Here is a 27992-nt window from a genome sequence, read left to right on the forward strand (position 1 = left end):
GATGGTGGTGGTGGTTATGATGGTGGTGGTGGTTATGGTGGTGGTGATTATGATGGTGGTGGTGGTGGTTATGATGGTGGTGGTGGTTATGATGGTGGTGGTGGTCATGATGGTGGTGGTGGTTATGATGGTGGTGGTGGGTATGATGGTGGTGGTTATGATGGTGGTGGTTATGGTGGTTATGATGATGGTGGTGGTGGTTATGATGGTGGTGGTTATGATGGTGGTGGTGGTGGTTATGATGGTGGTGGTCATGATGGTGGTGGTGGTTATGATGGTGGTGGTTATCATGTGAGTTGTATTAGCACTCCACTGAGATTGACGTTCCACAGTGATTTATAATAAAGGCTGTTACGAGTTCTACCCGCCTCGTGATTTACAATTCCATTTACGTATGAAGAAGGTGCACAGATCCGGACAGTAATTACAACGTTTATTTTTTATTAAACTCATGATATTTAATTAAAAAATTAAGTGAGGTAAACTACCTTAGCCCTCAGGTCTAAATGCGTAAAAAGAGAAGCGTGTGTATTCCTGTAATATGAGCACCGTATTTTCCCGCATATAACCCGCAGACGCATACAGACCCCGTGTCAGCATGCGAGCTCGCATGCTGACAAGGGGTGTGGCCGACTCAAGCTACATAGAGCGACATTAACCTGGGGCTGCTGCTGCTACTGCTGATAGCGGGTGGTGGTGGCTGCTGATAGTGGGTGGTGGTGGCTGCTGCTACTGCTGATAGCGGGTGGTGGAGGTGGCTGCTGCTGCTAGCGGGTGGTGGTGGTGGTGGCTGCTGCTGATAATAGGTGGTGGTGGTGGTGAGGGCTGCTACTACTGATAGTGGGTGGTTGTGGTGGTGGCTGCTGCTAGCGGGTGGTGGTGGTGGTGGTGAGGGCTGCTGCTAGCGGGTGGTGGTGGTGAAGGCTGCTGATAGCAGGTGATGGTGGTGGTGAGGGCTGCTGCTAGTGGGTGGTGGTGGTGAAGGCTGCTGATAGCGGGTGATGGTGGTGGTGGTGAGGGCTGCTGATAGCGGGTGGTGGTGAGGGCTGCTGATAGCGGGTGATGGTGGTGGTGGTGAAGGCTGCTGATAGCGGGTGGTGGTGGTGGTGGTGAGGGCTGCTGATAGCGGGTGGTGGTGGTGGCTACTGCTGATAGTGGGTGGTGGTGGTGGTGAGGGCTGCTACTGCTGATAGTGGGTGGTGGTGGCTGCTGCTGCTAGTGGGTGGTGGTGGTGGTGAGGGCTGCTGCTAGTGGGTGGTGGTGGTGGTGGCTGCTGCTGATAGCGGGTGGTGGTGGTGGCTGCTGCTGATAGCGGGTGGTGGTGGTGGCTGCTGCTGATAGCGGGTGGTGGTGGTGGCTGCTACTGATAGCATTGGGTGGAGCGGAGGGGTCACGGGGTCAGGGGGTCACGGGGTCACAGGAGGAGTCGGGGAACAGCGCCGGGGCTGGAGGTGGCTGCGGGGCTCCTCGTGGCCGGCCGTGATTGGCTGATCCCACGCTGGCCACGAGGAGGCAGCACGGGGCAGCAGTCGGCTGTGGAGGGAGCCCCGCGGGAAGTTGCTTGGGACCCCGTGGGAACTTGCTTGGGGCCCCGTGGGAAGTTGCTTGGAACCCCTGGGAACTTGCTTGGGACCCCGTGGGAACTTGCTTGGGACCCCGTGGGAACTTGCTTGGGACCCCGTGGGAACTTTCTTGGAACCCCGTGGGAACTTTCTTGGAACCCCGTGGGAACTTTCTTGGAACCCCGTGGGAAGTTGCTTGGAACCCCGTGGGAAGTTGCTTGGAACCCCGTGGGAAGTTGCTTGGAACCCCGTGGGAAGTTGCTTGGGAACCCCTGGGAAGTTGCTTGGAACCCCGTGGGAACTTGCTTGGAACCCCGTGGAGTGTGTCGTGACCACCAGGCTAGCTACACTAGTTACCACGTGACTAGTATATCTAGCCAGGTGGTGACCACCAGGCTAGTTACACTAGTTACCACGTGACTGGTGTAGCTAGCCAGGTGGTGACCACCAGGCTCACTACACTAGTTACCACGTGACTGGTGTAGTTAGCCAGGTGGTGACCACCAGGCTGACTACACTAGGCACCACGTGACTGGTGTAGCTAGCCAGGTGGTGACCACACAGAGCGCGTGTGTGTGTGTGTGCGTGCGAGTATGTACGTTTGCCTGTGTGCGTGCGTGCGAGTCTGTGCGTGTGCGAGTATATAGGGCCACCGCACAACACAACGCCATTTCAAACCGCGTGGTTTCTTTTATTCGAACGCAACTTTGAAGGGGGCGAGGGTCTAAACCAAACAAACAGGAGAGAGGGGGGCACCATCAGTCGAACGTGGACTCGCCGCCCACACGCCGGCTGTGGCGAGGACGCAGCATCTCCTCCCTGCTGTCGTTGCCGCTCCACTCAACGGATGCCGAAACGGCGAAGGAGGCGGCTTCAACGGCGCAGCACAAACACAGTAGGGAGACGGCTTCTTCAACTGAACAACGAACACTACCAGCCACCATGGTCACCATGATGTCGCCGCATCCTGGCACCCCACGGTAGCCCCGCAGGCGGCTGGGCGTGACGGTGAGCGGCTCGGCAACGGGAAGAGTTCGCGAATTTAAATCCTGCTCGTGCAAAACAAAAGCAGCGGTGCATTTTGACGGTCAGCAGGTGAAGACCCCCCCCACCCCGCTGAGCTGCTGCTGCTGCTAGCTGCCAGCTGCCGATGACGACCACGAGGGACGATGACCGTTTGGCCAAATGATCCCGTTGAAATGTAAATTTGCCGGCGGTCTAGCGACAACGTAACCGCGTCGTTACGGGTCAATGCCACCACCGCCACGGCGGCCCGGCGACGACGGCGTCGCCAGGCAGGGCGTCCTCCCCGACGACGGCGCTTCACGAGCCCATTGGGGGAACCGCGGAAGCGTCGTCGTCGACGTCGGTGACGTCCACAGTCACCACGGCGACAGCGCTCGGCGAAGTCGCCGCCCCTCCGGCGGCGGCGTCGTCGGCGGCGGCGGCGGCCGCCCACACCGTCAGGTAGTGGTGGCGGCGCTTCTCGTAGTCCAGGGCCTTCGCCGCGACGCGTATCACGCCTGGGCACACGCGGCACACGCGGCGCACGTCCGTGAGACGGAGAGACGGAGACACACGGACGGGGGGACCCCCCCCACGGCCCGAGGGGACCGCCGCCTGCGCCCCGCGCCGCGTCTCTCACCGAGCCTCCGGTCGACGTCGAAGGCCCCGAGCTCGTTGCCGCCGGCGACGCCGTAGCTCACCGCACCCCCCCCGCCGAGGACGGCCGCCACGGCGATGACCGCGGTGCCCGGCGCCGCGTCTTCCGGCACGGCGGCGCGGTAGGCCAGCCGCCGGAACGCCGGGGCGGCGGCGACGCCGCGCTCATCGTCGTCGTGCAGGGACACGGAAATCACCGCGGTGGAGGACGCCGTCGCCGAGGCTCCGCCGCCGCTGTGGGCGAGCACCATGAGGCTGTAGACGTCGCGGCTCTCCAGCGGACGCTTGACGGTGATGACACCCGAGCGGCCGTCGATGGCGAAGCGGTCGCCGGCAGAGTTCAGCAGAGAGTGAGTCACCTTGCGGTGGGGGCCTACAATACACGGCGACAACAACAACAACAACAACAACGGCCGTTCGCCACCGAGTGGCGGCGACGTCACCACGGCGCTTGTGCCAGGCCAGGTGCACGTTGGGGACACGTGGAGTGTCGAACGCCCGCTGGCAGGAGGTCACGGGGCAGACCCAGCAGGTGCCACGGGTTCACTGACCAAGACGAGTGGCCGATGCACCACCTGTGCCCCCGACTTTGCTTTAGCCACCCGGCGCTCCGCTCGTTGTTGTGAGTGTCGCTCCTCCGCCCTCCATTGTTGTTGGAGGGCGACTGCCTCCAACTGCCCAGTAGCGTCCTTCACGAGCCTCCTCCACAGAGGCCGATCTTGACACCGCTGGTACCGGTCATCGGCAAGTCCACTCAGCTCCACATCCTCCTGTACCACATCACTTCATCTCTTCTCTAGCCCGTGCCGCGCCCGTTCAGCCCCCTATATCCGGCCAAACAGGAGCTGCTTGGGCTTGCGGTGGCTGGGCCATGCGGGCTACACGACCGAGCCAACGCAGTCTTGCCTGCCGGAACTCACCGATAAGAACATGTCTAGATTGCCAAAGATCCCATGTGTAGCCTCAGGCTGTAGGGGCAAGTGCTGTAAGAGAGCAGCACCTATGAAGGCCGGCACCGTGGCACACGAGGGGGTGGGTGGCCAGCACCACGCCCGGCCGCCTTTGTCTCTCGAGTGGCGATGTTCGCCAGGTTCGTAGCGCTGCGCGATAACCGCTACCTATAATGTACACACACACGCGCACATACACACTCAAAGTCACGCGCGGGCGCGTGTGTACGTCGTCACCGTCGCCACCGTCGTACCCAGGTCGGCGTCGACGGCGCGCGCGCTCGTCACCGCCGTCCCTACACTGGCGTGGCTCAGGCGCAGGGCGACGGCGCGGGGGGGCGACCCCGTGAGGAAGCGCGGGGCCGAGTCGTTCACGTCCTCCACCCTCACGAGGACCTCCGCCCGGCAGGAGCGGCCGCCGCCGTCGGTCGCGGCCACGGCGAGCGCGTGGGCCGGGGCGGCCTCGCGGTCCAGCGGCGCCAGCATGAAGAGCTCCCCTACGCGGGGCCACGCCGACGAGAAAGACGTTAACCACCTCGCCCGCTACACAGGAGGTGGACGTGAAATTTGATCACAACCCCGACGGCTGCGAGAGCGCGATGGAGAGAGCGCGATGAGCGTTACCGCTGACGGGGTCCAAGCGGAAGAGATTCGCTCCGGCACCGTGTAGCGAGTACCCGATGGTTCCGTTAGAGCCGGAATCGGAGTCACGGGCTGAAACCCTCAGCAGGAAGACTTGTGGGGCGACGTCCTCCCGCACGGTGACGTTGTACCACAGCTGGGGCACCGTGGGGCACAGCGGTAGTGCAGTGAGCCCAAAGGTGAGGGAGAGCCGGTAGTCGAGGCGACACTTATTTAACAGTAACTATAGCACAGGGCCTCTAACACAAAGGGGGTGACGGCCCCTTACGCCCGCCATCTGGGGAGGTGTGGCCTCCGGGCTATCGTGTCCTATCGACTGGGACCACGTACACTCTCAGCCCTGCGGCTAGGGGCCCTAGGGGGAGGCTACTTTGACCCAACCCGGCCAAGGTCCTTGGGTCCGACCACTTTCCCTCACAGCCCCGGCCCTTACAAGGACAGTGGGTCTGGGGGTTCCCAGGGTCCTACTCTAAGCCCGGTCTCCAGTCTTCAACTTGAGAACTGCGGAACCCATTCAGGGGTCCGGCTTTTATACTCCGCCCCTGGCCACGCCCTCTCCGCCCCTGGCCACGCCCTCTCCACCCCTGGCCACGCCCTCTCTGCCCCTGGCCACGCCTTCCTTCCAGAGTGTTCCAGGGGATATTAGAATATTCCCACAGCCCCCTTATTGGGGTCTTGGGAACCCCGGTGGCCCACATACCACCCCCTACTGGCGTCTGTCCGCCAGTGCAGGTAAGTATACCGTGTGTTCATGGCGTTACAGCAGTACGGTGGTGTGGTAGGGTATGACGAGTCTGTGAGCCTGTGTGGCGAGTCTACGGTTACGGATACCTTGTCACACACGGGGCCGTTGTCGTTGACGTCCAGCACGGTGACGGCCACGACGACCGTCCTCACCAAGGTGCCGTCGGTGGCCATCACCAGCACGTGGTGGCGTTCCTGCTCCTCCCGGTCGAGCGGCCGCTCCAGGCGCAGCGTCCACTCGCCCCCCCTCTTGATGGGGCCGAGGGAGAAGTGGCCCAGCGGGTCGCCGCCTGTGGCCAGCGTGGACGGGGGGTGGGACGCGGACGTCGCTCGCCGTCGAGACGGAGAGTGTGACGAAGAGAGTGTGATGAAGAGAGTATGATGGCGAGAGTATGATGACGAGAGTCGGTTTAATGCAGAGGCTTCCGCGACCAACTGTGAATGCGGTGGTGGGTTCACTCCAACACAACAGGTGTAGTGGTGTACTAGTAGACTACACTATACACTACTGCACACTACCTGTCAGGTGGTACGTAAGATCCCGGTTTTCCGGCGCGGCGTCCGCGTCGTCCGCCTGGACGACAGCCAACGCCAGGCCGGGCGCGGCGTCCTCCGGCACTCGGACGTCGATCACCGAGGCCGAGAACCGCGGGGGGTGGTTGTTGGCATCGCTCACGATGACGAGCACCTTGGCGACGGCCGGCGGGCGCTCGGGGCGTGCCGGGTCGAAAGCCTTGACGAGGAGGTGGTGCCTGTCACGGGCCTCGCAGTCCAGCCGGCTCAGCGTGCTCACCCAGCCGCTGCGGGCGTCCACCATGAAGAGCGGCTCCGCTTCTCCGGCGTCGCCGCTCTCGCGCGGCTCGACCAGGTTGTACACCGGCTGGGCACCGCCGTCTCGGTCCGTCGCTGAGGGACGGGTCGGGGGGAGGATGGGGGGAGGGGGGGGTGTTGTATATAGGCCTTTTTTCCAAATTGATATTAAGAATGATTTTGCCAATATTTTTTTTTTTATCAATCATGGTGTCGCTTGGAGGCCAGATGGGGTGAGGTGAACACCCCTCCCTCCCCTCACAGCAACAGTTTCTCACACACAACCGAGGGACGGAGATAAGCCATAAAAGAATCAAACCAGGGTGAGACTGAACAGACAGATGGCTTAATAAATCAGAACACACGGACACACGTACAACCAACCCCCCCCCCCCCCCCCCCACAGCACAGAGCGAAATCAAAGGAAGTTCCGATCCTTGGTGAGAAGGCGGCAGAGGAAGAAATTTGGCATAAGAAGAGAGACACGAGCCATACATCGTCATCACAGCTACCGGCGGCAGAAGACGGCGACCAACTAGCGAAGACGACGGCCAGCCACCGAGGTCGATCAGTCACCAAAGAGTTCTGCAATGTCAAGCCATCAACGTCGAGAAAGGGCGGAAAGCGCCAAGCATCGACCGAGCCAGCATCGCAGAGAACCAGCGGCACGCGCAATCGACACCGCCAGGGGAGAGCACGCCGCTGCGTCAACAGCGTCAGGCGGGGTCCCCCACCTGCCCTGCTGTTTCCAGGCCTCGTCCCTGCGGACACTTCCTCCCGCCGTGATATTTTCCCAGTAAATTGGTTAAATTGGTTACCGAAGAGTGGCAGCCCCTACCATTTGGAGCTATCTGTGTGACCCATAGACTACTCGCTCAGAAACCCATAGACACACCACACAGACACCCACACAAAGACGCGTTTGTTGACCGAGTGAGCCCAGCGCCGCACACGGTTGCGTTACCTCTCACTTGAACGAGCAGCACCCCGCCTGGCAGGTTCTCCAACACGGTGGCCTCGTAGACGCTCGACTCGAACACGGGCGCTTCGTCCTCCACGTCCTCCACACGCACCGTCACCGGGACCTGCGCCGTGACGTCGGCTCCGCCCCGCCGCCACGTGGCCCTCACCTCGAAGCGGTGGCTCCCCGCGGCCTCGCGGTCGAGCGCCCTCGCCACCACGATCCGCCCGTCGCCGGCGACCACCGCGAATGCGCCGCCCCCGGCGCCGTCATCCGCCACCCCGCCGCCGCCGCCAGGCACTGCGGCGTACGCGGCCGCCTCGTCGCCTGCGAGCGCGGCCGCCACCGCGCCAACCTCGCTCCCCGCCCGCGCGTCCTCTGCGACCGTCAGCTCGTAGGCCGCCTGGGCGAAGGCCGGCGCCGCCGTGCCGGCGGGCAGCACGGCGACGGATGCGGGGACGGCGGTGGCGCGCCCGCCGCCGTCCTCCGCCACGACGAAGAACGACAGCCGCGAGCCCTCCAGGCCGGCGAGGCCGCCCTTGGTGATGACGCGGCCCGTCAGGGGCTCCACCTCCAGGACGTCCTCGGAGGCGTCCGGCTCCCACCCCTTCCGGAGCGAGTAGACGACGGCCGCGTTGCTCCCCTCGTCGCGGTCCGTGGCGGCGACCCGCAGGACCGCGGTCCCCTTCGCGGCACTCGCCGGCACTCCGCCGGAGTACTCGGCGGCGACGAACCGGGGCGCGTTGTCGTTCTCGTCCGTGGCGACGACCCTGACCGTGGCGAAGGCCGCCCTGCCTCCGCCGTCCCGGGCCACGACGCGGACATCCACGGCCCTCTGCGAGGGGTCCTCCCTGTCGAGGGGCGCCCTCGCGAAGATCCGCCCGCTCCCGTCGATGGTGAAGCGCTCGCGGGCGAACCGGTTCGCGATGGAGTACGACGCTCGCCCGAACGCGCCCACGTCGGCGTCCGTGGCCCGCACCGAGGCCACCGGGGTCCCCGCCACGGAGTTTTCGGGAATCTCCGCCGCGTACTCGGCCCGCTCGAAGGCGGGGGCGTGCCGGTTGGTGGGCCGCACGTCGACCGCCAGTGTGGCGTCGCCGACGAACGCGCCGTCCGTGGCCGAGACTCGGAGGCGGTAGCAGGCGGCCGGCTTCTTCCGCTCAAGCGGGATGGCGACGGAGACGACGCCCGTCTCGGCATCGATGGCGAAGCTCGCTGGGTCGTCGTCGCCGGAGACGATGGCGTACCGCAGCCGGTAGGCGTCCGACGCGTCGGCGTCCAACGCCCTCGGCGCGGCCACGAAGTGCCCGGGCCAAGACAGCCGGCTCACGGACGCCTCGTACAGCGGCCGCTCGAACACCGGCGCGTTGTCGTTCGCGTCCTCGACGGCGACGGTCACTGTGACGTCGGAGGCGAGGGGAGGGGAGCCGCCGTCCGTCGCCCGCACCGAGAAACGATGGAGCCGGCTCCGCTCGTGGTCCAGGGGCGCCGTGGTCACGACCAGCCCGCCGTCCGGGTCCACGTAGAATCCCTCGCCGCCCTTCTCCCCGTCGTCCACGATCTCGTAGCGGAGCGCCCCGTTGGGGCCGGCGTCGGCATCGACGGCGCTCACCCGGACGACGGAGGTCCCCGGGGGCGCGGATTCGGACAGCGTGGCGGCGTAGGCGCCCCGCGCGAAGAGCGGCCGGTGGTCGTTGACGTCCCCGACGACGACGTCTAGGCTCACGTCGGCATGCAGGCCCGTCGCCGGGGAGGCGGCCCGCACCGCGAGGCGGTAGTTGGCCCGCGTCTCGCGGTCCAGCGAGCCGACAACGCTCACGACGCCCGTGCCAAAGTCGACGGAGAACTGGTCGAAGGGGTCGCCGTCGACGATGGAGAAAACGAGCGGCAGGCCCTCGGGACCCGCCGCGCGGACGTGAGCGATCGGCGCGGGCGGCCCGACGTCCTCGGGCACCCACGCGACGTGGGAGAGGCTCTCGAACGCCGGCGCGTCCTCGTCGAGCACCGTGACCGTGATGCCGACCGCAGACGACAGCGGAGGAGTCCCGCAGTCCGTCGCCACCACGGTCACGACGAAGTCCTTGCCCGACGCGCCCGGGGCGAAGCTTGTCCTCAGCAAGATCTCGCCGCCGGAAGGGCGGACGCGAAAGCGGCCGTCGCGGTCGTCCCTCAACGAGTACCTCACCCTGGCGTTCTCGCCGACGTCCCGGTCGAGGGCTGCCACGGTGAGCACGGCGCTCCCCGGCGCCGCCGCCGCCCCGACAACGGCGCGGTACGGCAGGCCGACGAACGCCGGGGTGTTGTCGTTGACGTCTTCGACGGCCACCTCGACCACGGTGCGAGCGACGCTCGGGCGCGCCCGCGAGCCGCCCCTCACCTCCACCAGCAGCTCGTAGCGATCGCGCTCCTCCCTGTCGAACGCGACGCCGGTTGTCTCCAGGACGCCCGCCGTCGGCCTCATCCGGAACGCGCCGCTCGGGTCGAGCAGGTCGAAGACGAGCGGCTCGTTGAGGTCCCCCCCCGTCGCGACGACCGCGGCCACGACGGCGCCCGCCGTGCCGTTCTCGGGGATGCGCGCCGAGATCTTTGGCGGAACCCGCAGCCTGCCGCCGACCGCCCGCACGGAGACCTTCACCCGCGCGGCGCTCCGAAATTTCCCGTCGGACACCTCGACCCCGAGGTCGTAGCCGGCGGCGAGGAGGGAGGCGTTTCGCACCTCGACGTCCCCGGTGCGCGCGTCCACGGCGAACGCGCCGCCGACGTTTCCCGAGGCGACGCGTAGGTCAGCGTGGCACCGACGTCCGGGTCGGAGGCTGCCAGGGTCAGCAGGCGGACGCCGGCGCGGGTCGGCACGGTCAGCGTCGTCTCGTACGCGGCCGTCGAGAACGCCGGCGGGCAGTCGTTGGCGTCCAGCACGGCGACCGTCACCTCGGCCGGAGCTTCGGCGGACATCCTCGGGCTGCCGCCGTCCGAGGCGGTCACCCGGAAGCGGAACTCGGCCGTCGTCTCGCGGTCGAGGGCCCTGGCGACCCTGATGGCCCCGGTGCGCGGGTCGATGGAGAAGTACTTCCTGGCTCCGAACTCGACGATCCCGTAGGCGACCGTCGCGCGCCCCTCGCCGTCGTCCGCGTCGGCGGCCCTGACGACGAGCGGGACGCCGTCCGGGTCCAGCACCGGGGTCCCCGCCGCCGCCTCCTCGCCGACGGCCCCGCGGTAGCGAGGGCGGTCGAAGACGGGCCCGTTGTCGTTCTCGTCGAGCACGAGGATCGTCACCGACGCGTCCGTCGAGAGGCCCGACGCGTCTGTGGCCCGCACCGTCAGCTGGAACGACGGCGTCCGCTCGCGGTCCAGCGGCCGTTTGGCGGCAACGACCCCGGACGTCGGGTGGATGTCGAAGGCGCCTTCGGGATCGCCCTCCCGTATTTCGTAGGCGACCGTCGACCGGCCAGAGGTGCTCACCGCGAGCACGAAGCTCCCGGGCGCGGCCCCTTCGGCGACCTCCGCCGAGTAGCCGCCGCCGCCGCCGCCTCCGGAGGCGAATTTGGGGGGGGCGTCGGCGTCGGCGGCGACAACGACAACGCGGACGGCGGCATTCGTGACGCGGCGCGGGCGCCCCCGGTCCACCGCCCTCACCGTCAGCTCGTAGGCCTCCACCGCGGAGCCGTTCAGCTTCCTCGCCACGAAGACGACGCCCAGCGCGCGGTGGACGGCGAAGGAATTCCTCACGTTTCCTGCCGGGAGAATTCGGAGGAGCGGGACGGGCGCGAGTTCACGTCACCGAATCCGGAGGGAGACGCCGAGGGCAAACGACGCGGGGGAAACCGCGGCGCCCGTCGGCTCCCGAGCGATCCGAGTTGGACCCGCGGCTCGCGACTCGCTCGGGGAGAGGGACGCGACGGAGAAACCACGACGCTGGAAACGTGCCCCTGTGCAGAAACTCCCCCCCCCCCCCCGGGGCGGTTGGGAGGGGCGGCGGGAGCGGCGGCGGAAGCGGCGGTCACCGTATCTGATGCTATATCTGACGTCGGCGTTGGGGCCGTCGTCGCGGTCCGTCGCCGTGACGCGCACCACGGTGGAGTCCACGGCCGCCGACTCGGCCACGCGGGCCTCGTAGGGGCCGCCGGTGAAGCGGGGCGCGTGGTCGTTGGCATCGTTGACGCTCACCGCCAGCGTGGCGTACGCTCGCCTCACGGGGACCCCGCCGTCCTGCACCTGCTCGCGCGGGTGAGAGAAAGAGAGTGAGAGAGTGAGAGAGTGAGAGAGTGAGTGAGAGAGTGAGAGAGAGAGAGTGAGAGAGAGAGAGAGTGAGAGAGAGTGAGTGAGAGTGAGAGAGAGAGAGTGAGTGAGAGAGAGAGAGTGAGAGAGAGTGAGAGAGAGAGTGAGAGAGAGAGTGAGAGTGTGAGAGAGAGAAAGTGAGTGAGAGAGAGAGTGAGAGAAAGTGAGAGAGTGAGAGAGAGAGTGAGAGAGAGTGAGAGAGAGTGAGTGAGTGAGAGAGTGAGAGAGAGTGAGAGAGTGAGCGAGAGAGTGAGAGAGTGAGAGAGAGTGAGAGAGATAGTGAGAGTGAGAGAGTGAGAGACTTTGACTTTTAAATAAACTTTATTGTCCAGCAGCAAATGCCCTGGACGGTTCCGGTGCTCCATTGCGAGAGTCGCCAATAAAAAAGCCAACAATGTCCGTGCGCGTCATTGCGCGCAAGACCATCGACACCAGCCACAGGCAACAACCTCGTCACCGTCAACACAAGCGCACATATCGAAAAACAACACCGTTCTGCAATGACACAGAAGCGGGAAAAAAACCGGGTCCAAAGTGCGAACCACGCGCCGCCCCCCCCACGGTACGGGTGAACCCAACCACCAAAACCAAATCAAAATCGGTCCGCACGTGTCACCGCGTGCACATCCAAATGACGCAGCTGATCGCCGCCAATGCAGGTAGGTATACAGACCGCCTCAGTGGACGTGCTGCACACGAGGCACGCACAGCACACCTCCTGGCGTGGCCACCGCCAGCTTAGGTGGCTCACGGTCCACCGCCAGCCTCTGGTGATCGCGTGCGCAGAGGAAACCATTTCGAGTCCGCGCGCGTCATCGCGCACCTTGCCCTTTTAAATCCCGAGGCCACAACGCTAGGTGTTGGTGTTGGCGGTGGCCGCAGGGGGGGGGCCCTTTAGCTGGGAGGAATACCTCCTCTCTGCCTTCCGTACTAGAGCCTCCACCTTGTCGGCCTCCTTCCGGCTGCAGACTTACCTTTGCGGATCCTTGCAAAGTGGTCGCGCGGCCTGCATGAAGGCCAGCGCGTCGGGGAATTGCTCTCTGAAGGTGCCCGCGCGCCCCTTGAAGGGGTGTCGTACATAGTCAATGATGGCCCCTGGGTTGTACTCTATCCCCCTCCGGACTCGCGGGCGGCTCGTTTCACTTGTGTTCTCAACAACGTTGGACCTTAACCACCCGTCGTCCCTGTAGGTGTTGTTGTTGTTGTCGTTATTTTCGTTGCTGTTGTTTTTACAGTCGCCTTGTATGTTCTCTTGGGGCTTGGCGGCCGCCTCTCGTGTCAGGCCACCCCGAGCCGGGTTTTTCTTGGGCTTGGGGTGGTGTACCTCCGCGGGTCCAGCAGCCATCGCCCCGTCAGACGGGGAGGCGGGCTGCTCGTCTTTCGCGTGCGCCGCGGCACCGTCAGGTGTCACGGCACCCTCGAGCGCCGCGGCACCGTCAGGCGCGGCGGCGCCGGTGAAGGTGATGGTGGTGGTGGTCGTGAAGCCTTCAATAGCTGTACCGGGGGAATCTCCATATGGTACAGATATAAAGGGAGGCTGATCGATGCCCGGGCGCGGTCAAGGGATGGCTCCCTATTGCTCAACCATGATGATTTGGTAATAGCTGCTCATTCAGAGGAGGAGTTGGAGATGCTGCTGCTGAGACTGGAGCGTGCCACTAAGAGGTGGGGCCTTACCATCAGCCCCACCAAAACTAAGCACTTGCCTGGGTATTTTGTACCATCGGACACTACACCCCCACAACTCCCAATCGGTGATGGGGCAGTTGTGGAGAGAGTGGAGAGTTTCTCATACCTGGGCAGTGTGCTTATGACTGGCTCCAGTTTAACAGCAGAGGTCTCACTCCACATCAGTCGAGCGGTAATATCTTTTCATCGGTTGCGTAACGCTGTGTGGAAGCTACCTGGTCTGTCGCTCCGCACTAAGCCTCAGGTCTTCTTGGCCACGGTCATTCCCACCCTTCTCTACGCTTGCGAAACGTGGACCCCCCTAATGGAACATCTTCGCCGGTTGGAAACATTTAGGCTGGCCTGCTTACGATCCATCCTGGGTTTAACCAGACTGGATTGTGTGAGGAGCTCACAAATCCTTGAAAGATCTAGGAAAGGTCCCATCGGTGAGCTCCTCCGGCGGGCAAGGCTGCGATGGCTGGGTCATGTAGCCCGCATGCCCAGCCACCGCATGCCGAAACAGATTTTGTTCGGCCGGATTGAGGGGGCTAAACGGGCGCGGCACGGGCTAGAGAAGAGATGGAGTGATGTGTTACAGGAGGACGTGGAGCTGAGTGGACTTGCCGATGACTGGTACCAGCGGTGTCAAGATCGGCCTCTGTGGAGGAGGCTCATGAAGGACGCTACTGGGCAGTTGGAGGCAGTCGCCCTCCAACAACAACGGAGGGCGGAGGAACGACGCTCACAACAACGAGCGGAGCGCCGGGTGGCTAAAGCACAGCAGGTTGGCACAGTAGGGGGCACAGGTGGTGCATCAGCCAGTCATCTCAGTCAGTCGACCCGTGGCACCTGGGTCTGCCCCGTGACCTCCTGCCAGCGGGCGTTCGACACTTCACGTGGCCTCAGTGTGCACATAGCCTGGCACAAGCGTCGTGGTGACATCACCGCCACTTAGTGGTGAATGGCGGTTGTTGTTGTTGTTGGTCTGCAATTCCGGAGCGGCCAAGGCTGGGTCCGGCTCCGACGGTCGCTCTGCTACCGCGACGTCGTCCGGCAGGTGGAGTCCGCCGTCGTTGCTCATCCCGTCCCGCGGCCCGGGTTCGCCGTCGCTCCCCGTCGCCGCTTCCGTGCGGTCCTCCGGCTCGCTGTTGTCGCCGGCGACCACCGTCCGCATCGCGGGGGCCCCGACGCGTCCCGCTGACGCGGGGTCGCTCCTTGCCCTCCGCTTCCTCCGCCAGGGAGGGGCGGACGGGCGGACGAAAACGTCTCCCTCGTCCTCGGTCGTCCGTGCCCCGCAGTCAGCTGCCAGGACGGCGAGATCACCCCGCTGCCCTCCCTGCTGCTGCTGCTGTTGTTGATTTTGGTGTTCTTCTTGTTGTAGTTGATGGCGGTGCTGTTGCTGCGGCCGCTGCTGCTGTGTCTGCTGCTGCTCCGCCCGCCCCGTTGCGGGCGGAGCAGCACGCGCGGCGGACTCGCTCGCCCTGTTCGGGCAGTTCCTCCGGGCGTGGCCGCTGCATCCGCACCCGGAACAACGCATCCCCGCCGTGGATGCGTGTACTGTGTACACGTGGCCCTGCACCGTGTACTTAAAGTTAATGTCTAAGTCCGTGTTGCCGTCCTTCAGGACCATAAAAACCTGGCGCTGAAGCGACAATACGTGCGCCGACCCGGGGTCCCTCGTTCGTAGAGGCAGCAGCGTGACTTTCGACACCGCCGTCCCGTAGCGTTGGAGGTCCCGCAGCAGGTCGGCGCCGCTCAGAAAGGGCGGCGTGCCCGAGAGCGCCACCCTGACGGCGGGCGTGGCGAGCGGGGCGCACCGCAGGTGAAGCTCACCCACGGTGAGCCCCGTCTCCACCAGGCGCGCCGCCATCGCCTCCTCCGCCACGTACACCGTGACCCCTCCGCTCTGCCGCTGGGCCGCGACGACGCCGGCATAGCCGACGTCGTCGCGGCCACCGCGGCGGCGACGACGGCGATCCCGGACGGCGGAAAGGTGGCGAAACCGTTCGTCCTCGTGAGAGTCTCCAGCGCGGTGCGCTGCACCATGGTGGTGGTCGGCAGCAGCCACACCTGCGCACGTGTTCGCTGTTGTTGTCGTCGTCGTTGTTGTTGTTGTCGTCGTTGTTGCCGTTCTCTGTTCAGCCCACGAGCCGCTCGGAATAAATTTTCCGGGACGACTCAGTGAGCAAAAATAAAGAAGAAATCAAAGGGAATAAACCATTACAAAACGAGGGGAAGAGCGATGTTTAAACTCCCCATTGTAACCTCTCTCAGGCTTGGCCTAATTTATGGAAAATCAGGCCCCCATTGATCCAGGTGAGCAGCGCGGAACTTCACCTGGACGCAGCCTCCTCCACGCATGCGCAGAGAGAGTGTGAGAGTGAGAGAGTGTGAGAGTGAGTGAGTGATAGTGAGAGTGAGTGAGAGAGTGAGAGAGCGAGAGAGTGAGAGAGAGTGAGAGAGCGAGAGAGCGAGAGAGTGAGAGAGTGAGAGAGAGAGTGAGAGAGTGAGAGAGAGAGTGAGAGAGTGAGAGAGAGAGTGAGAGAGTGAGAGTGAGAGAGAGAGTGAGAGAGTGAGAGAGAGAGAGAGTGAGAGAGAGAGTGAGAGAGTGAGAGAGTGAGAGTGAGAAAGAGAGTGAGAGAGTGAGAGTGAGAGAGAGTGAGAGAGTGAAGAGAGAGAGGGCTGAGCGGAGCGCTCGCTCCGAACGCCCCCGGACAGGAGGCTTTCGCGGCAGACGCCATTCTCGGTGGAGGGACGTGCTGGTCGCGTGCAACGTGTCGTCATCCGACTGTGCCACCGCCGCCTGACACGGCCGGTCGGCAAGGTTTTGTGTCACCCAAACAAAATGTGGCGATTTAGTTACACGGCTTGTTTACGTGACAAACTACACTATACGCATTACTATGAAGTACACCGCACACTGTGGTCACCACGCAAGACGGTGGTCACGGCGTCGTCGTCGTCATCATCGTCGCCTTCGATCAGCAGTCGGCTACGTACAGTTGCGGACGAAGTTCAACGGACACACACACACGTACACACACGTACACACACACACGTACACACACGTACACACACACACGTACACACACGTGCACATGTACACACACGCACACACACACACGTACACACACACGTACACACGTACACACACACGTACACACACACATGTGCGCACGTACACACACGTACACACACACACGTACACACACGTACACACACACGTACACACGCGCACACCCGGCGTGGAGCCACGTACTCACCATGACGGTGAGTACGTGGCTCCACTTGGCCTCTCGGTCCAGCCTCTCGGCGACGGTGACCTCGCCGGTGACGGGGTCTACGCGGAACAGACGCCGGCCCTCCACGGCGTCGCCGCCGCCCACGCCGACGAGGAAGAAGGAGAGCCGGGCGGCGGCGGCGCCGGCGTCGGCGTCGGTCGCCTCCAGCCGCAGGATCCGGGAGGCGCCGGGAGAGGCGTCCTCGGTGACGGTCGCCTCATAGAGGTCACGGGAGAAGCGGGGCCGGTGGTCGTTCACGTCCTGCACCGTCACCACCACCTAGCGGGGGGGGGGGGGGGGGTGAGTAAAGTGGTGATGCGGGTGGCGGTGGTGGTGGTGGTGAGGAGGAATTGGCAAGAGGTGCCGATGCACCCGGCACGTCTCACGCGGCCACCGCGGCAACCCCCGGCCTCGTGACGTCACCGCATCGCCCTGACGGCCTCGTCACGCCCACCTTGTGCGACAGACAGACAGACACGCACACAGACACACACACACAGACACACACAGACACACACAGACACACACACAGACATGCACACGGACACACACAGACACACACAGACACACACAGACACGCACAGACACACACACAGACACACACACAGACACAGAGACAGACACAGACACACACAGACACACACAGACACAGACACACACACACAGACACACACAGACACACACACAGACACACAGACACACACACAGACACACACAGACACACACACAGACACGCACACACAGACACACAGACACACACACACAGACACACACACAGACACACACACAGACACACATACACAGACACACACACACAGACACACACACAGACACGCACACAGACACACACAAAGACACACACAGACACACACAGACACACACAGACACGCACACAGACACACACACAGACACGCGTGCCCGCCCACCAGGGTGGTTGAAGCGTTGGTCCCGTCGGTGAGCGTCACGGTGAGCCGGTAGGAGGAGCACCGCTCGGCATCCAGCGGCTTGGCCACCTCCACAACGCCGCTGTGCTCCGTCACGTGGAAGCTGTGCTCCACGTCACCGCCTGTCAACACGCGGCGCCCCCCTAACGTCATCATCATCGTCACCGTTAACACACCATCATCATGTCACCGTTAACACACCATCATCGTCACCATTAACACACCATCATGATGTCACCGTTAACACACCATCATGTCACCGTTAACCCATCATCATCATGTCACCGTTAACACACCATCATGATGTCACCATTAACACACCATCATGATGTCACCATTAACCCATCATCATGTCACTGTTAACCCATCATCGTGAGGTCACCATTAACACATCATCATCGTCACCGTTAGCACATCATCATCGTCACCATTAACACACCATCATGATATCACCGTTAACCCATCATCGTGAGGTCACCGTTAACCCATCATCGTGAGGTCACCATTAACACACCATCATCGTGATGTCACCATTAACACACCATCATGATGTCACCGTTAACACCCATCATCGTCACCATTAACACACCATCATGATGTCACCGTTAACACACCATCATTGTCACCGTTAACACATCATCGTCACCGTTAACCCATCATCATCGTCACCATTAACACACCATCATCGTCACCGTTAACACATCATCATTGTCACCATTAACACACCATCATCGTCACCGTTAACACATCATCATCGTCACCATTAACACACCATCATCATGTCACCGTTAACCCATCATCATGTCACCGTTAACCCATCATCGTGAGGTCACCATTAACACATCATCATGAGGTCACCATTAACACACCATCATGATGTCACCGTTAACACACCATCGTGAGGTCACCGCTAACACATCATCGTCACCATTAACCCATCATCATCGTCACCATTAACACACCATCATGTCACCGTTAACACACCATCATCGTCACCATTAACACACCATCATGATGTCACCGTTAACACACCATCATTGTCACCGTTAACACACCATCATCATGTCACCGTTAACCCATCATCGTCACCATTAACACACCATCATGATGTCACCGTTAACACACCATCATGTCACCGTTAACCCATCATCATCATGTCACCGTTAACACACCATCATGATGTCACCATTAACCCATCATCATGTCACTGTTAACCCATCATCGTGAGGTCACCATTAACACATCATCATCGTCACCGTTAACACATCATCATCGTCACCATTAACACACCATCATGATATCACCGTTAACCCATCATCGTGAGGTCACCGTTAACCCATCATCGTGAGGTCACCATTAACACACCATCATCATGTGACTGTTAACACACCATCGTGAGGTCACCATTAAGCCATCATCGTGATGTCACCATTAACACACCATCATGATGTCACCGTTAACACCCATCATCGTCACCATTAACACACCATCATGATGTCACCGTTAACACACCATCATTGTCACCGTTAACACATCATCGTCACCGTTAACCCATCATCATCGTCACCATTAACACACCATCATCGTCACCGTTAATACATCATCATTGTCACCATTAACACACCATCATCGTCACCGTTAACACATCATCATCGTCACCATTAACACACCATCATCATGTCACCGTTAACCCATCATCGTGAGGTCACCATTAACACATCATCATCGTCACCGTTAACACACCATCATCATGTCACCGTTAACCCATCATCGTCACCATTAACACACCATCATGATGTCACCGTTAACACACCATCATGTCACCGTTAACCCATCATCATCATGTCACCGTTAACACACCATCATGATGTCACCATTAACCCATCATCATGTCACTGTTAACCCATCATCGTGAGGTCACCATTAACACATCATCATCGTCACCGTTAACACATCATCATCGTCACCATTAACACACCATCATGATATCACCGTTAACCCATCATCGTGAGGTCACCGTTAACCCATCATCGTGAGGTCACCATTAACACACCATCATCATGTGACTGTTAACACACCATCGTGATGTCACCGTTAACCCATCATTGTGAGGTCACCATTAACACATCATCATCGTCACCGTTAACACATCATCATGATGTCACCATTAACCCATCATCATGAGGTCACCATTAACACATCATCATTGTCACCATTAACACACCATCATGAGGTCACCATTAACACATCATCATGAGGTCACCATTAATTCATCATCATGAGGTCACCATTAACACACCATCATCGTCACCATTAACACACCATCATGAGGTCACCGTTAACACACCATCATGAGGTCACCGTTAACCCATCATCATGAGGTCACCATTAACCCATCATCATGAGGTCACCATTAACACATCATCATGATGTCACCGTTAACACTTCGTCATGATGTCACCATTAACGCACCATCATCATGATGTCACCGTTAACCCATCATCATGATGTCACCATTAACACACCATCATGATGTGGGGTGGGATTTGGAATGTGTGTGGTGGCACCACGTGACCTGTGATGCTGAACCAGAGGAGGCTCCCCGCCGTGCTCTGCGTGGGCAGCGCGATCACCACGGAGCCCACGGCGGCCGTCTCCGACACGGTGACCGCGTGCCGGCTCAGGCCGAAGGCCGCGGGCGTCTCCGGCGGCCGGGGAGCAGCGATCCACTCCACGTGGATGACGGCCGTCGACGGCAAGGTCGGCGGTTGCCCCGAGTCTCTGGCTTCGATCTGCGGGGCGGGCAACGGCGAGATCGGCGAGTTCTGCTTCACGGTGGGGGGTCAACATTGTCAAGCGTGTCCGTGAGGATGAGGGGGGAGGACCGCGAGGGGAGTGTGCCCAGTACCAGGATGGAGTGGGATGTCCCCGCACGGTGCAAGTCGCTCCGGCTGTAGACGACTCCGTGCTCATCGGAATAGTAATTGTGTTGCCACCCGTGGACGGTGTACAACAGCATGCCGTTGTTGCCCCAGTCGGCGTCGGCGGCGTAGACGCGGGCGATGGCCACCACCGTCGGCTCCTTCGCCGCCACCGCGTAAACGCGCGTGAGGTTCCTGCGGAAGCGCGGGGCGTTGTCGTTCTCGTCGGAGACGCTCAGCGTCACCGCCACCCTCGCTTCACGCGGGGGCACGCCGCCGTCCACGATGGACACCTGGCGCCGACGGGCGGGACGCACGCAGACACACGCGCAACAACAACAACGACCTCCACTAAGTGGCCGTGACGGCACCACGACGCTTGTGCCAGGCCATGTGCACGTCGAGGCCACGTGTCGAACGTCCGCTGGCAGGAGGTCACGGGGCACACCAAGGTGCCACGGGTCGACTGACTGAGATGAGTGGCCGATGCACCACCTGTGCCCCCTACTGTGCTTTAGCCACCCGGCGCTCCGATGGGTCTTTGTCCAGATGTTTTAATGATTTGTGAGCTCCTCACACAATCCACCCTGGTTAAACCCAGGATGGATCGTAGGCAGGTGAGCCTAAATGTTTCTAACCAGCCAAAGATGTTCAATTAGGGGGGGTCCACGTTTCGCAAGCGTAGAGAAGGGTGGGAATGATTTGCCGAGAAGACCCGAAGCTTAGTGCGGGGCGACAGACCAGGTAGCTTCCACACAGCGTTATGCAACCGATGAAAAGATAATGCCGCTCGACTGATTCGGAGTGAGACCTCCGCTGTCAAACTGAAGCCAGTCATGAGCACACTGCCAGGGTATGGGAAACTCTCCACTCTTTCCACAACTGCCCTGTGAGTTGTGGGGGTGGATTGTCCGATGGTACAAAATACCCAGGCAGGTGCTTAGCTTTGGTGGGGCTGATGGTAAGTCCCAACCTCTTAGTGGCAAGCTCCACGTTTAGCAGCAGCGCCTCCAACTCCTCCTCTGAGTGAGCAGCAATTACCAGATCATCGGCAAGGTTGAGCAATAGGGGGCCATCACTTGACCGCACCTGGGCATCGATGAGCCTCCCATTATATCTGTACCAGATGGAAATTCCTCCGGTACAGCTATTGAAGGCCACTACCACCACCACCACCATCACGGTGACTCTCACCTCCAGCTCGTGCTCCACCTGCCTCTCTCTGTCCAGCCGCCTGCTGGTGGTGTGGATGACGCCTGCAACGAGTCCGTTCACCGGAGGTCAACAACAACCATCCCACGCCGGCCGGCACACGCACGCAGTGGGGTGGGGTGGGGGCCAACGGGGATAGTAAATGTTGCTGGATTTGCTCACCAACACACCGGTTAGTGCTGTACTAGTAACGAATTGGCACATTCTGTAGTGTATAGTTGTGTCGTGCATAATGTAGTGTACACTATACACTACATTATAATTGTAAATGTTATAGATTTGCTTTCTACACTACACTATAATTGTAAATGTTCTGGATTTGCTCTCCACCACCACCAACCCCCACCTGTCGCGTTGTTTATGGTGAAGAATCCCTGTGGGTCTCCGCTGACGATGTTGAACGTGAGGCCCCTGCCCCGGGCATCGTTGGAGGACATGGCGGCGGCGTTGTCCAGGTCCCAGGCGTCCACCTGCACTGCCCTGACGCCCCCACGGGAGTTCTCCGCCACCGCGGCCTGGTACCACGGACGCGATGCCCGCGGGGGGTTGTCGTTAACGTCCTGGGGGGGGGGGGGGGGGGGAGAGACACACGGTACTCGCATTGTGTGTCGTTTTAAAATGCAGCGGTGCATACGCATGTGTGTGTATGTGTGTGTGTACTTGTGTGTGTGTACGTGTGTGTGTACGTGTGTGTGTGTATATACGTGTGTGTGTACGTGTGTTTGTGTGTGTGTATACGTGTGTGTGTACGTGTGTGTGTGTGTATACGTGTGTGTGTGTACGTGTGTGTGTATATACGTGTGTGTGTGTATATACGTGTGTGTATACGTGTGTGTGTATACGTGTGTGTATGTATACGTGTGTGTGTACGTGTGTGTGTGTGTGTATACGTGTGTGTGTCCTCCAGAAACAACGAAAAGCCACTACGGGTGGCCACGTGGAATGTTCGAATGCTCACAGCGGAGGAGAGGCTGCCACTCCTCTGTCGGGAGCTGGACCGGTACCACCTGGATCTATGTGGCATTCAGGAGGTCCGGTGGACCGGCTCTGGCTCCTGCCACCATGAGGGGTGGACAGTCCTCTACTCGTGGCAGCAGACTGCCAAACAACAGGGTGTGCCTCTTCTTTTGAACAAAAGAATGAAGGGGGTGTGGGAGCGTGGCGGTGAGGTGTGGGAAGCTGTAAGCCCCAGGCTACTTTGGGCTCGCCTTCCCATCAACCGGAGGCAAGGCATGGTGGTCGTGGTTACTTATGCCCCCACCGAAGATGAACATCCGTGGAGGGATGCAGGCAAAGCCGATGAGTCAGATGCCTTCTATGACCTCCTGTCACAGGTGCTGGCTAAAGTGGCCCCTCGGGATAGAGTCATCATGTTGGGTGACTTCAATGCCTGAGTTGGTCATGATACTGGCACCTGGTATGGAGTGACTGGAGGGCATGGGCCAGATCAGCTCAATAACAACGGTAGGAGGCTGCTAGATTTTTGTGCAGCCCATGGGCTTGTAATTACCAACATGCTGTTCCGGCATCGGCGCATCCACACAACATCATGGTTGCATGCCGGGTCCAAGCAAGAACATCTGCTGGACTACATAGTGACGGACCAGCGGATGTGAGCCCTCGTCCTTGACACCAGGACCTACCGTGGAGCTGATCTGCCCTCTGACCATCGACTTGTCATCTGTAAGATGCGCCTGCCATTCTTCCACTCCGGTGGTGGGTGTACACCCAGGACCCCTTTCCAACCTAAAGTGGCCTGGTCTCAGTTATCTGATGAAAGTTGCAAGCGAGAATTTCATCATCGCTTGCGGCTGGGATTGGCATCGTCCCCGACTCCTCCTGATGTCGAGGGTAAATGGGCGAGGTTTAGGACTGTGACTCATGCAGCTGCAATGGCTGCTTTGGGTACACGGTCCAGACCTCCCCAGAGACCCTGGCTGACAGAGGAGGTGTTCAGGATGATTGAGAAAAAGCGACAGGCCCACTGTCATCGGCTACAGAATCCCACGTCAGAGAATGAGGAGACTTACCGCAGCCTTCGCTCGGAGGTTCGGAGAGCCGTGAGGCGCTGCAAGGATGGGTGGTGGTCGCGGGTTGCTGAGGAGATGGAGTCTGCCTCAGTGGCCCGTGATCACAAATCTCTATTTAACTCCATCAAAAAAGTAACCTGCAGCGCCACACCTATTACCATCATTAGGTGAAAAAACGGTGATCCAATCTCCGACCCCCAGGAACAGGTTTTCAGATTTGCTGAGCATTTCTGTGAGGTCCTGGGGGAGGGAAAATCCCTCAGCCAGAAAAACATCGTGGCACAAAGTGAGGATGACCCTGCTGAGGCTGCGGTGCCTCAAATATTGGAAGAAGTCACCCCCTGTGAGTGGCTGGCTGAGGTGCCATCTGTTGAGGAAGTCCTGAAGGCAATCCGGAGTCTGAGACCAGGAAAGGCAGCGGGCAGAGATGATCTCCCAAGCGAAATGCTGAGGGAGGGTGGCGTTTGTGCACAGACTGCCCTATATGACATCATAACAACGGTCTGGACCACTGGACGGGTTCTGCAGGATTGGAAGGATGCCCTGGTGGTCCCCCTTTTTAAGAAGGGGGACCGCACAGACTGTAACAACTACAGGGGCATCTCACTCCTCAGTGTGCCGGGAAAGGTCCTGGCAAGGATTATTCAGCATCGCCTTGCCAGGCACGCTGAGGAGAGGCTTGCGGAGCCCCAATGCGGTTTCAGGAAAGGGCGGTCCTGCACAAATGCCATATTTTCTGTCCGTCTGCTACAGCAGAGGTGTAGGGAATTCCAACAAGACCTACATATCTGCTTTATTGACCTGGTCAAGGCCTATGATACCATCAGTAGGCCTGGGCTCTGGGTTGTTCTTCCTGCTTTTGGAGTACCTGACCCTCTGCTCACGATCATTAAGGACCTTCATGATGGTGAGTGGGCCCGGGTAAAATTACGTGGCCGGGAGTCAGAGCCATTCCCTGTACACCTTGTGGTGCGACAGGGATGTCCTCTGGCTCCCACATTATTTAACATCTATTTTGACCACATAGTTCGTGAAGCCTTCAATAGCTGTACCGAGGGAATTTCCATATGGTACAGATATAATGAGAGGCTGATCGATGCCCGGGTGCGGTCAAGGGATGGCTCCCTATTGCTCAACCACGTTATGTATGCTGATGATTTGGTAATAGCTGCTCATTCAGAGGAGGAGTTGGAGACGCTGCTGCTGAGACTGGAGCGTGCCACTAAGAGGTGGGGCCTTACAATCAGCCCCACCAAAACGAAGCACCTGCCTGGGTATTTTGTACCATCGGACACTCCACCCCCACAACTCCCAATCGGTGATGGGGCAGTTGTGGAGAGAGTGGAGAGTTTCCCATACCTGGGCAGTGTGCTTATGACTGGCTCCAGTTTAACAGCAGAGGACTCATCGGTTGCGTAACGCTGTGTGGAAGCTACCTGGTCTGTCGCTCCGCACTAAGCTTCAGGTCTTCTCGGCCACGGTCATTCCCTCCCTTCTCTACGCTTGCGAAACGTGGACCCCCCTAATGAAACATCTTCGCCGGTTAGAAACATTTAGGCTGGCCTGCCTACGATCCATCCTGGGTTTAACCAGACTGGATTGTGTGAGGAGCTCACAAATCCTGGAAAGATCTGGGCAAGGTCCAATCGGTGAGCTCCTCCGGTGGGGAAGGCTGCGATGGCTGGGTCATGTAGCCCACATGCCCAGCCACCGCATGCCAAAACAGCTTTTGTTCGGCCGGATTGAGGGGGCTAAGCGGGCGCGGCACGGGCTAGAGAAGAGATAGTGTGATGTGGTACAGGAGGACGTGGAGCTGAGTGGACTTGCCGATGACTGGTACCAGCGGTGTCTAGATCGGCCTCTGTGGAGGAGGCTCGTGAAGGACGCTACTGGGCAGTTGGAGGTAGTCGCCATCCAACAACAACGGAGGGCAGAGGAGCGACGCTCACAACAACGAGCGGAGCGCCGAGTGGCTCAAGCACAGCAGGTTGGCACAGTAGGGGGTACAGGTGGTGCATCAGCCAGTCATCTCAGTCAGTCGACCCGTGGCACCTGGGTCTGCCCCGTGACCTCCTGCCAGCGGGCGTTCGACACTTCACGTGGCCTCAGGGTGCACATAGCCTGGCACAAGCGTCGTGGTGACGTCACCGCCACTTAATGGCGAATGGCGGTTGTTGTTGTTGTGTGTATACGTGTGTGTGTGTGTGTACGTGTGTGTGTGTATACGTGTGTGTGTATATACGTGTGTATACGTGTGTGAATACGTGTGTGTGTGTATACGTGTGTGTGTATACATGTGTGTGTGTATACGTGTGTGTGTGTATATACGTGTGTGTGTGTACGTGTGTGTGAGTTTCCGTACCTGCACGTCCATGTAGACGTGCAGTGTGGAGAAGCGAGGGACGACTCCGCGATCCGTCGCGCGCACCGTGAGCCAGTAGCTGTCAGCAGTCTCCCGATCCAGCGGCTGCACCGTGATGATCATCCCTGCCGGCGCGGAGCGCCGTGCACGACACACGGCAGAGACGGGCGCCGGCGTGAGCCGTCAGTCGGCGTCGTGAGCCGTGAGGAGGAGGATGGGGGGGGGGAAGGGAGGAAGGAGGGGGGGGAGTAGGTGCGGTTTACCATTCTCTGGATGAATGCTGAAGACGCCCAGGCCGGATTCATTCACGAGGGAGTACCGCACCTCCCCGTCGATCCCCCGGTCTTCATCCGTGGCCGTGACGGTGACGACGACGGCGCCCACGGGGGCGTCCTCCCGCACGGCGGCGGCCGCCGCGAACTCCGCGAACCGCGGGGCGTGGTCGTTCTCGTCCACGTCCACCACCTCCACCGTCGCCCGGCAGGCGGCCGGCGGCGGCCCCCCGGGGTCGCCGTCGCGCGCGGCCACCGTCAGGTCGTGGCGGCGCCGCCTCTCGAAGTCGAGCGGCCGCGCCAGACGCAGGGCCCCGCTCGTCTCGTGCACCCCGAACGTGCCGCCGTCCTCGTCCTCGCCCGGCAGGGAGTAGCGCACCTCCCCGGCCGGCCCCGCGTCGGGGTCGCGAGCGTCCAGCCAGCCGAGGACGGCCCCCACCGGGAAGTCCTCGGGCACGCGGAGGCGGAGGGGCGCCGGCGCGCACGCGGGCGCGTGGTCGTCCACGTCCTCCACCGTCACGGTCACCGCGGCGACGGAGGAGAGGCGGCTCTCCTCCGGCGCCAGGTCCGACGCCTCCACCAGCAGCGCGTGCTCGGCGCGCCGCTCGCGGTCCAGCGGCGCCGCCACCTCCACGGCGCCCGTCTCAGCGTCCACGCGGAAGAGGTCGGTGTCGGACAGCAGACGGTAGCGCACGGCGCCCGCGGCGCCCGCGTCGCCGTCGGCGGCCTCCAGCCGGAGCACCTCGCGGCCCGGCCGCGTGCTCTCCGGCACCCGGGCCTCGTAGGCGCGCCGCGAGAACTCCAGCCGGTTGTCGTTGACATCCAAGATGACGACCCGGAGGGTGGCGCTCGCGGAGCGCCGCGGCGTGCCCAGGTCGCGGACGACGATGTTCACGAGGTAGGAGGCGGTGGCCTCGCGGTCCAGCGGCACCAGGACCCTCACGACGCCGGTCTCCGCGTCCACGGCGAGGCCGCTCGCCCCGCCGTCGTCCGTCAGGGCGTACAGCAGCTTCCCCTCGAAGCCGTCGTCCGGATCCGTGGCCTCCATTCGGGTGACCTCGGCCCCGACTGGCAAATCTTCGCGGACTTCCACGGCGACTGCCGGGGCGGCGAACGCCGGCGCGTGCCGATTGACGGCGCCGGCGGCGAGGGGGCGCGGGCGGTTTCGCCGTTGGTTTGCCCGGTGGAGCCACGCGACCATCCTCCGGGCGATCCCCGTCTCCACGCACCGCCATGACGGCACCCGTCCGGGAGCGGCGTCCACGACCGAGACGTTCAGGAACGCCGTCTCCGCCGAGAGCTCCCCGTCGGTGGCCGTGAGGCCGAGGCGGAAGGCCCCCGCCGGCCCGGCGGCGTTCGTCGGCGAGGGAGCGCGCGAGCGTCACGACGCCGAGGGCGCCGTCCAGCGCGAAGAAGCCGCCCTCGTTCCCGGACGCGATGCCGTAGAGCACCGGCCGGAGCTCGTCGGCGTCGATGGCCGACGCGGTGAAGATCGGCTCGCCCGGCCGGAGGTCCCGGGGGATCTCGCCCACGCAGTCTACGGACTCGAAGACGGGCGCGTTGTCGTTCATGTTGGTGACGTTCACCGTCACGGTCGCCTCGGCCTCCCGGCGGAACGGAGTCCCCCAGTCCGAGGCTCGCACGCGCAGCCGGTAGGCCCCCGCCATCTCCTCGTGGTCCAGCGGCCCCGTCG

The 27992-nt window shown here is 61.3% G+C and overlaps 2 protein-coding genes across 2 annotated transcripts; both read right to left on the reverse strand.

Annotated features, from left to right (window-relative positions):
- Positions 1–2228: 2228 nt before the first annotated feature.
- On the reverse strand, positions 2229–9961 carry LOC142915861 (protocadherin Fat 1-like). Its single transcript, XM_076061490.1, has 7 exons — positions 7335–9961; positions 6080–6466; positions 5648–5850; positions 4799–4952; positions 4429–4671; positions 3208–3597; positions 2229–3085 (listed from the first exon to the last, which is right to left on the reverse strand). The coding sequence occupies exons 1-7, from the start codon at positions 9790–9792 to the stop codon at positions 2886–2888; spliced, it is 4035 nt and encodes a 1344-aa protein (XP_075917605.1). The 5' UTR covers positions 9793–9961; the 3' UTR covers positions 2229–2885.
- LOC142915862 (protocadherin Fat 1-like) lies at positions 9961–27640 on the reverse strand. The gene is made up of 10 exons (XM_076061491.1): positions 26291–27640; positions 26028–26152; positions 21982–22195; positions 21618–21679; positions 20411–20716; positions 20078–20294; positions 17485–17624; positions 16541–16837; positions 11333–11543; positions 9961–11062 (listed from the first exon to the last, which is right to left on the reverse strand). The coding sequence occupies exons 1-10, from the start codon at positions 27498–27500 to the stop codon at positions 9963–9965; spliced, it is 3882 nt and encodes a 1293-aa protein (XP_075917606.1). The 5' UTR covers positions 27501–27640; the 3' UTR covers positions 9961–9962.
- Between the last annotated feature and the right edge of the window lie 352 nt (positions 27641–27992).

The sequence above is a fragment of the Petromyzon marinus genome, unplaced genomic scaffold, assembly GCF_048934315.1.
Source record: "Petromyzon marinus isolate PM22_M1 ecotype Great Lakes invasive population unplaced genomic scaffold, UKy_Petmar_22M1.pri1.0 PM_G_Scaffold_36, whole genome shotgun sequence".
Classification (NCBI taxonomy): Eukaryota; Metazoa; Chordata; class Hyperoartia; order Petromyzontiformes; family Petromyzontidae; genus Petromyzon; species Petromyzon marinus.

What these genes read in the sequence shown, in the direction of transcription:
- LOC142915861 (XM_076061490.1), bottom strand. Translation starts at nt 9,792, where the DNA reads ATGAGGCCGACGGCGGGCGTCCTGGAGACAACCGGCGTCGCGTTCGAC. An exon ending in GCTGCTCGTTCAAGTGAGAG is followed by an intron (nt 6,467 to 7,334) that starts GTAACGCAACCG and finishes CCCGTCCCTCAG; the next exon opens with CGACGGACCGAGACGGCGGT. An exon ending in ACGGCCCCGTGTGTGACAAG is followed by an intron (nt 4,953 to 5,647) that starts GTATCCGTAACC and finishes ACGGTGCCCCAG; the next exon opens with CTGTGGTACAACGTCACCGT.
- LOC142915862 (XM_076061491.1), bottom strand. Translation starts at nt 27,500, where the DNA reads ATGGTCGCGTGGCTCCACCGGGCAAACCAACGGCGAAACCGCCCGCGC. An exon ending in AGGTGGAGCACGAGCTGGAG is followed by an intron (nt 20,717 to 21,617) that starts GTGAGAGTCACC and finishes CGTCGGCGCCAG; the next exon opens with GTGTCCATCGTGGACGGCGG. An exon ending in CAGATATAGCATCAGATACG is followed by an intron (nt 11,063 to 11,332) that starts GTGACCGCCGCT and finishes TTCTCCCGGCAG; the next exon opens with GAAACGTGAGGAATTCCTTC.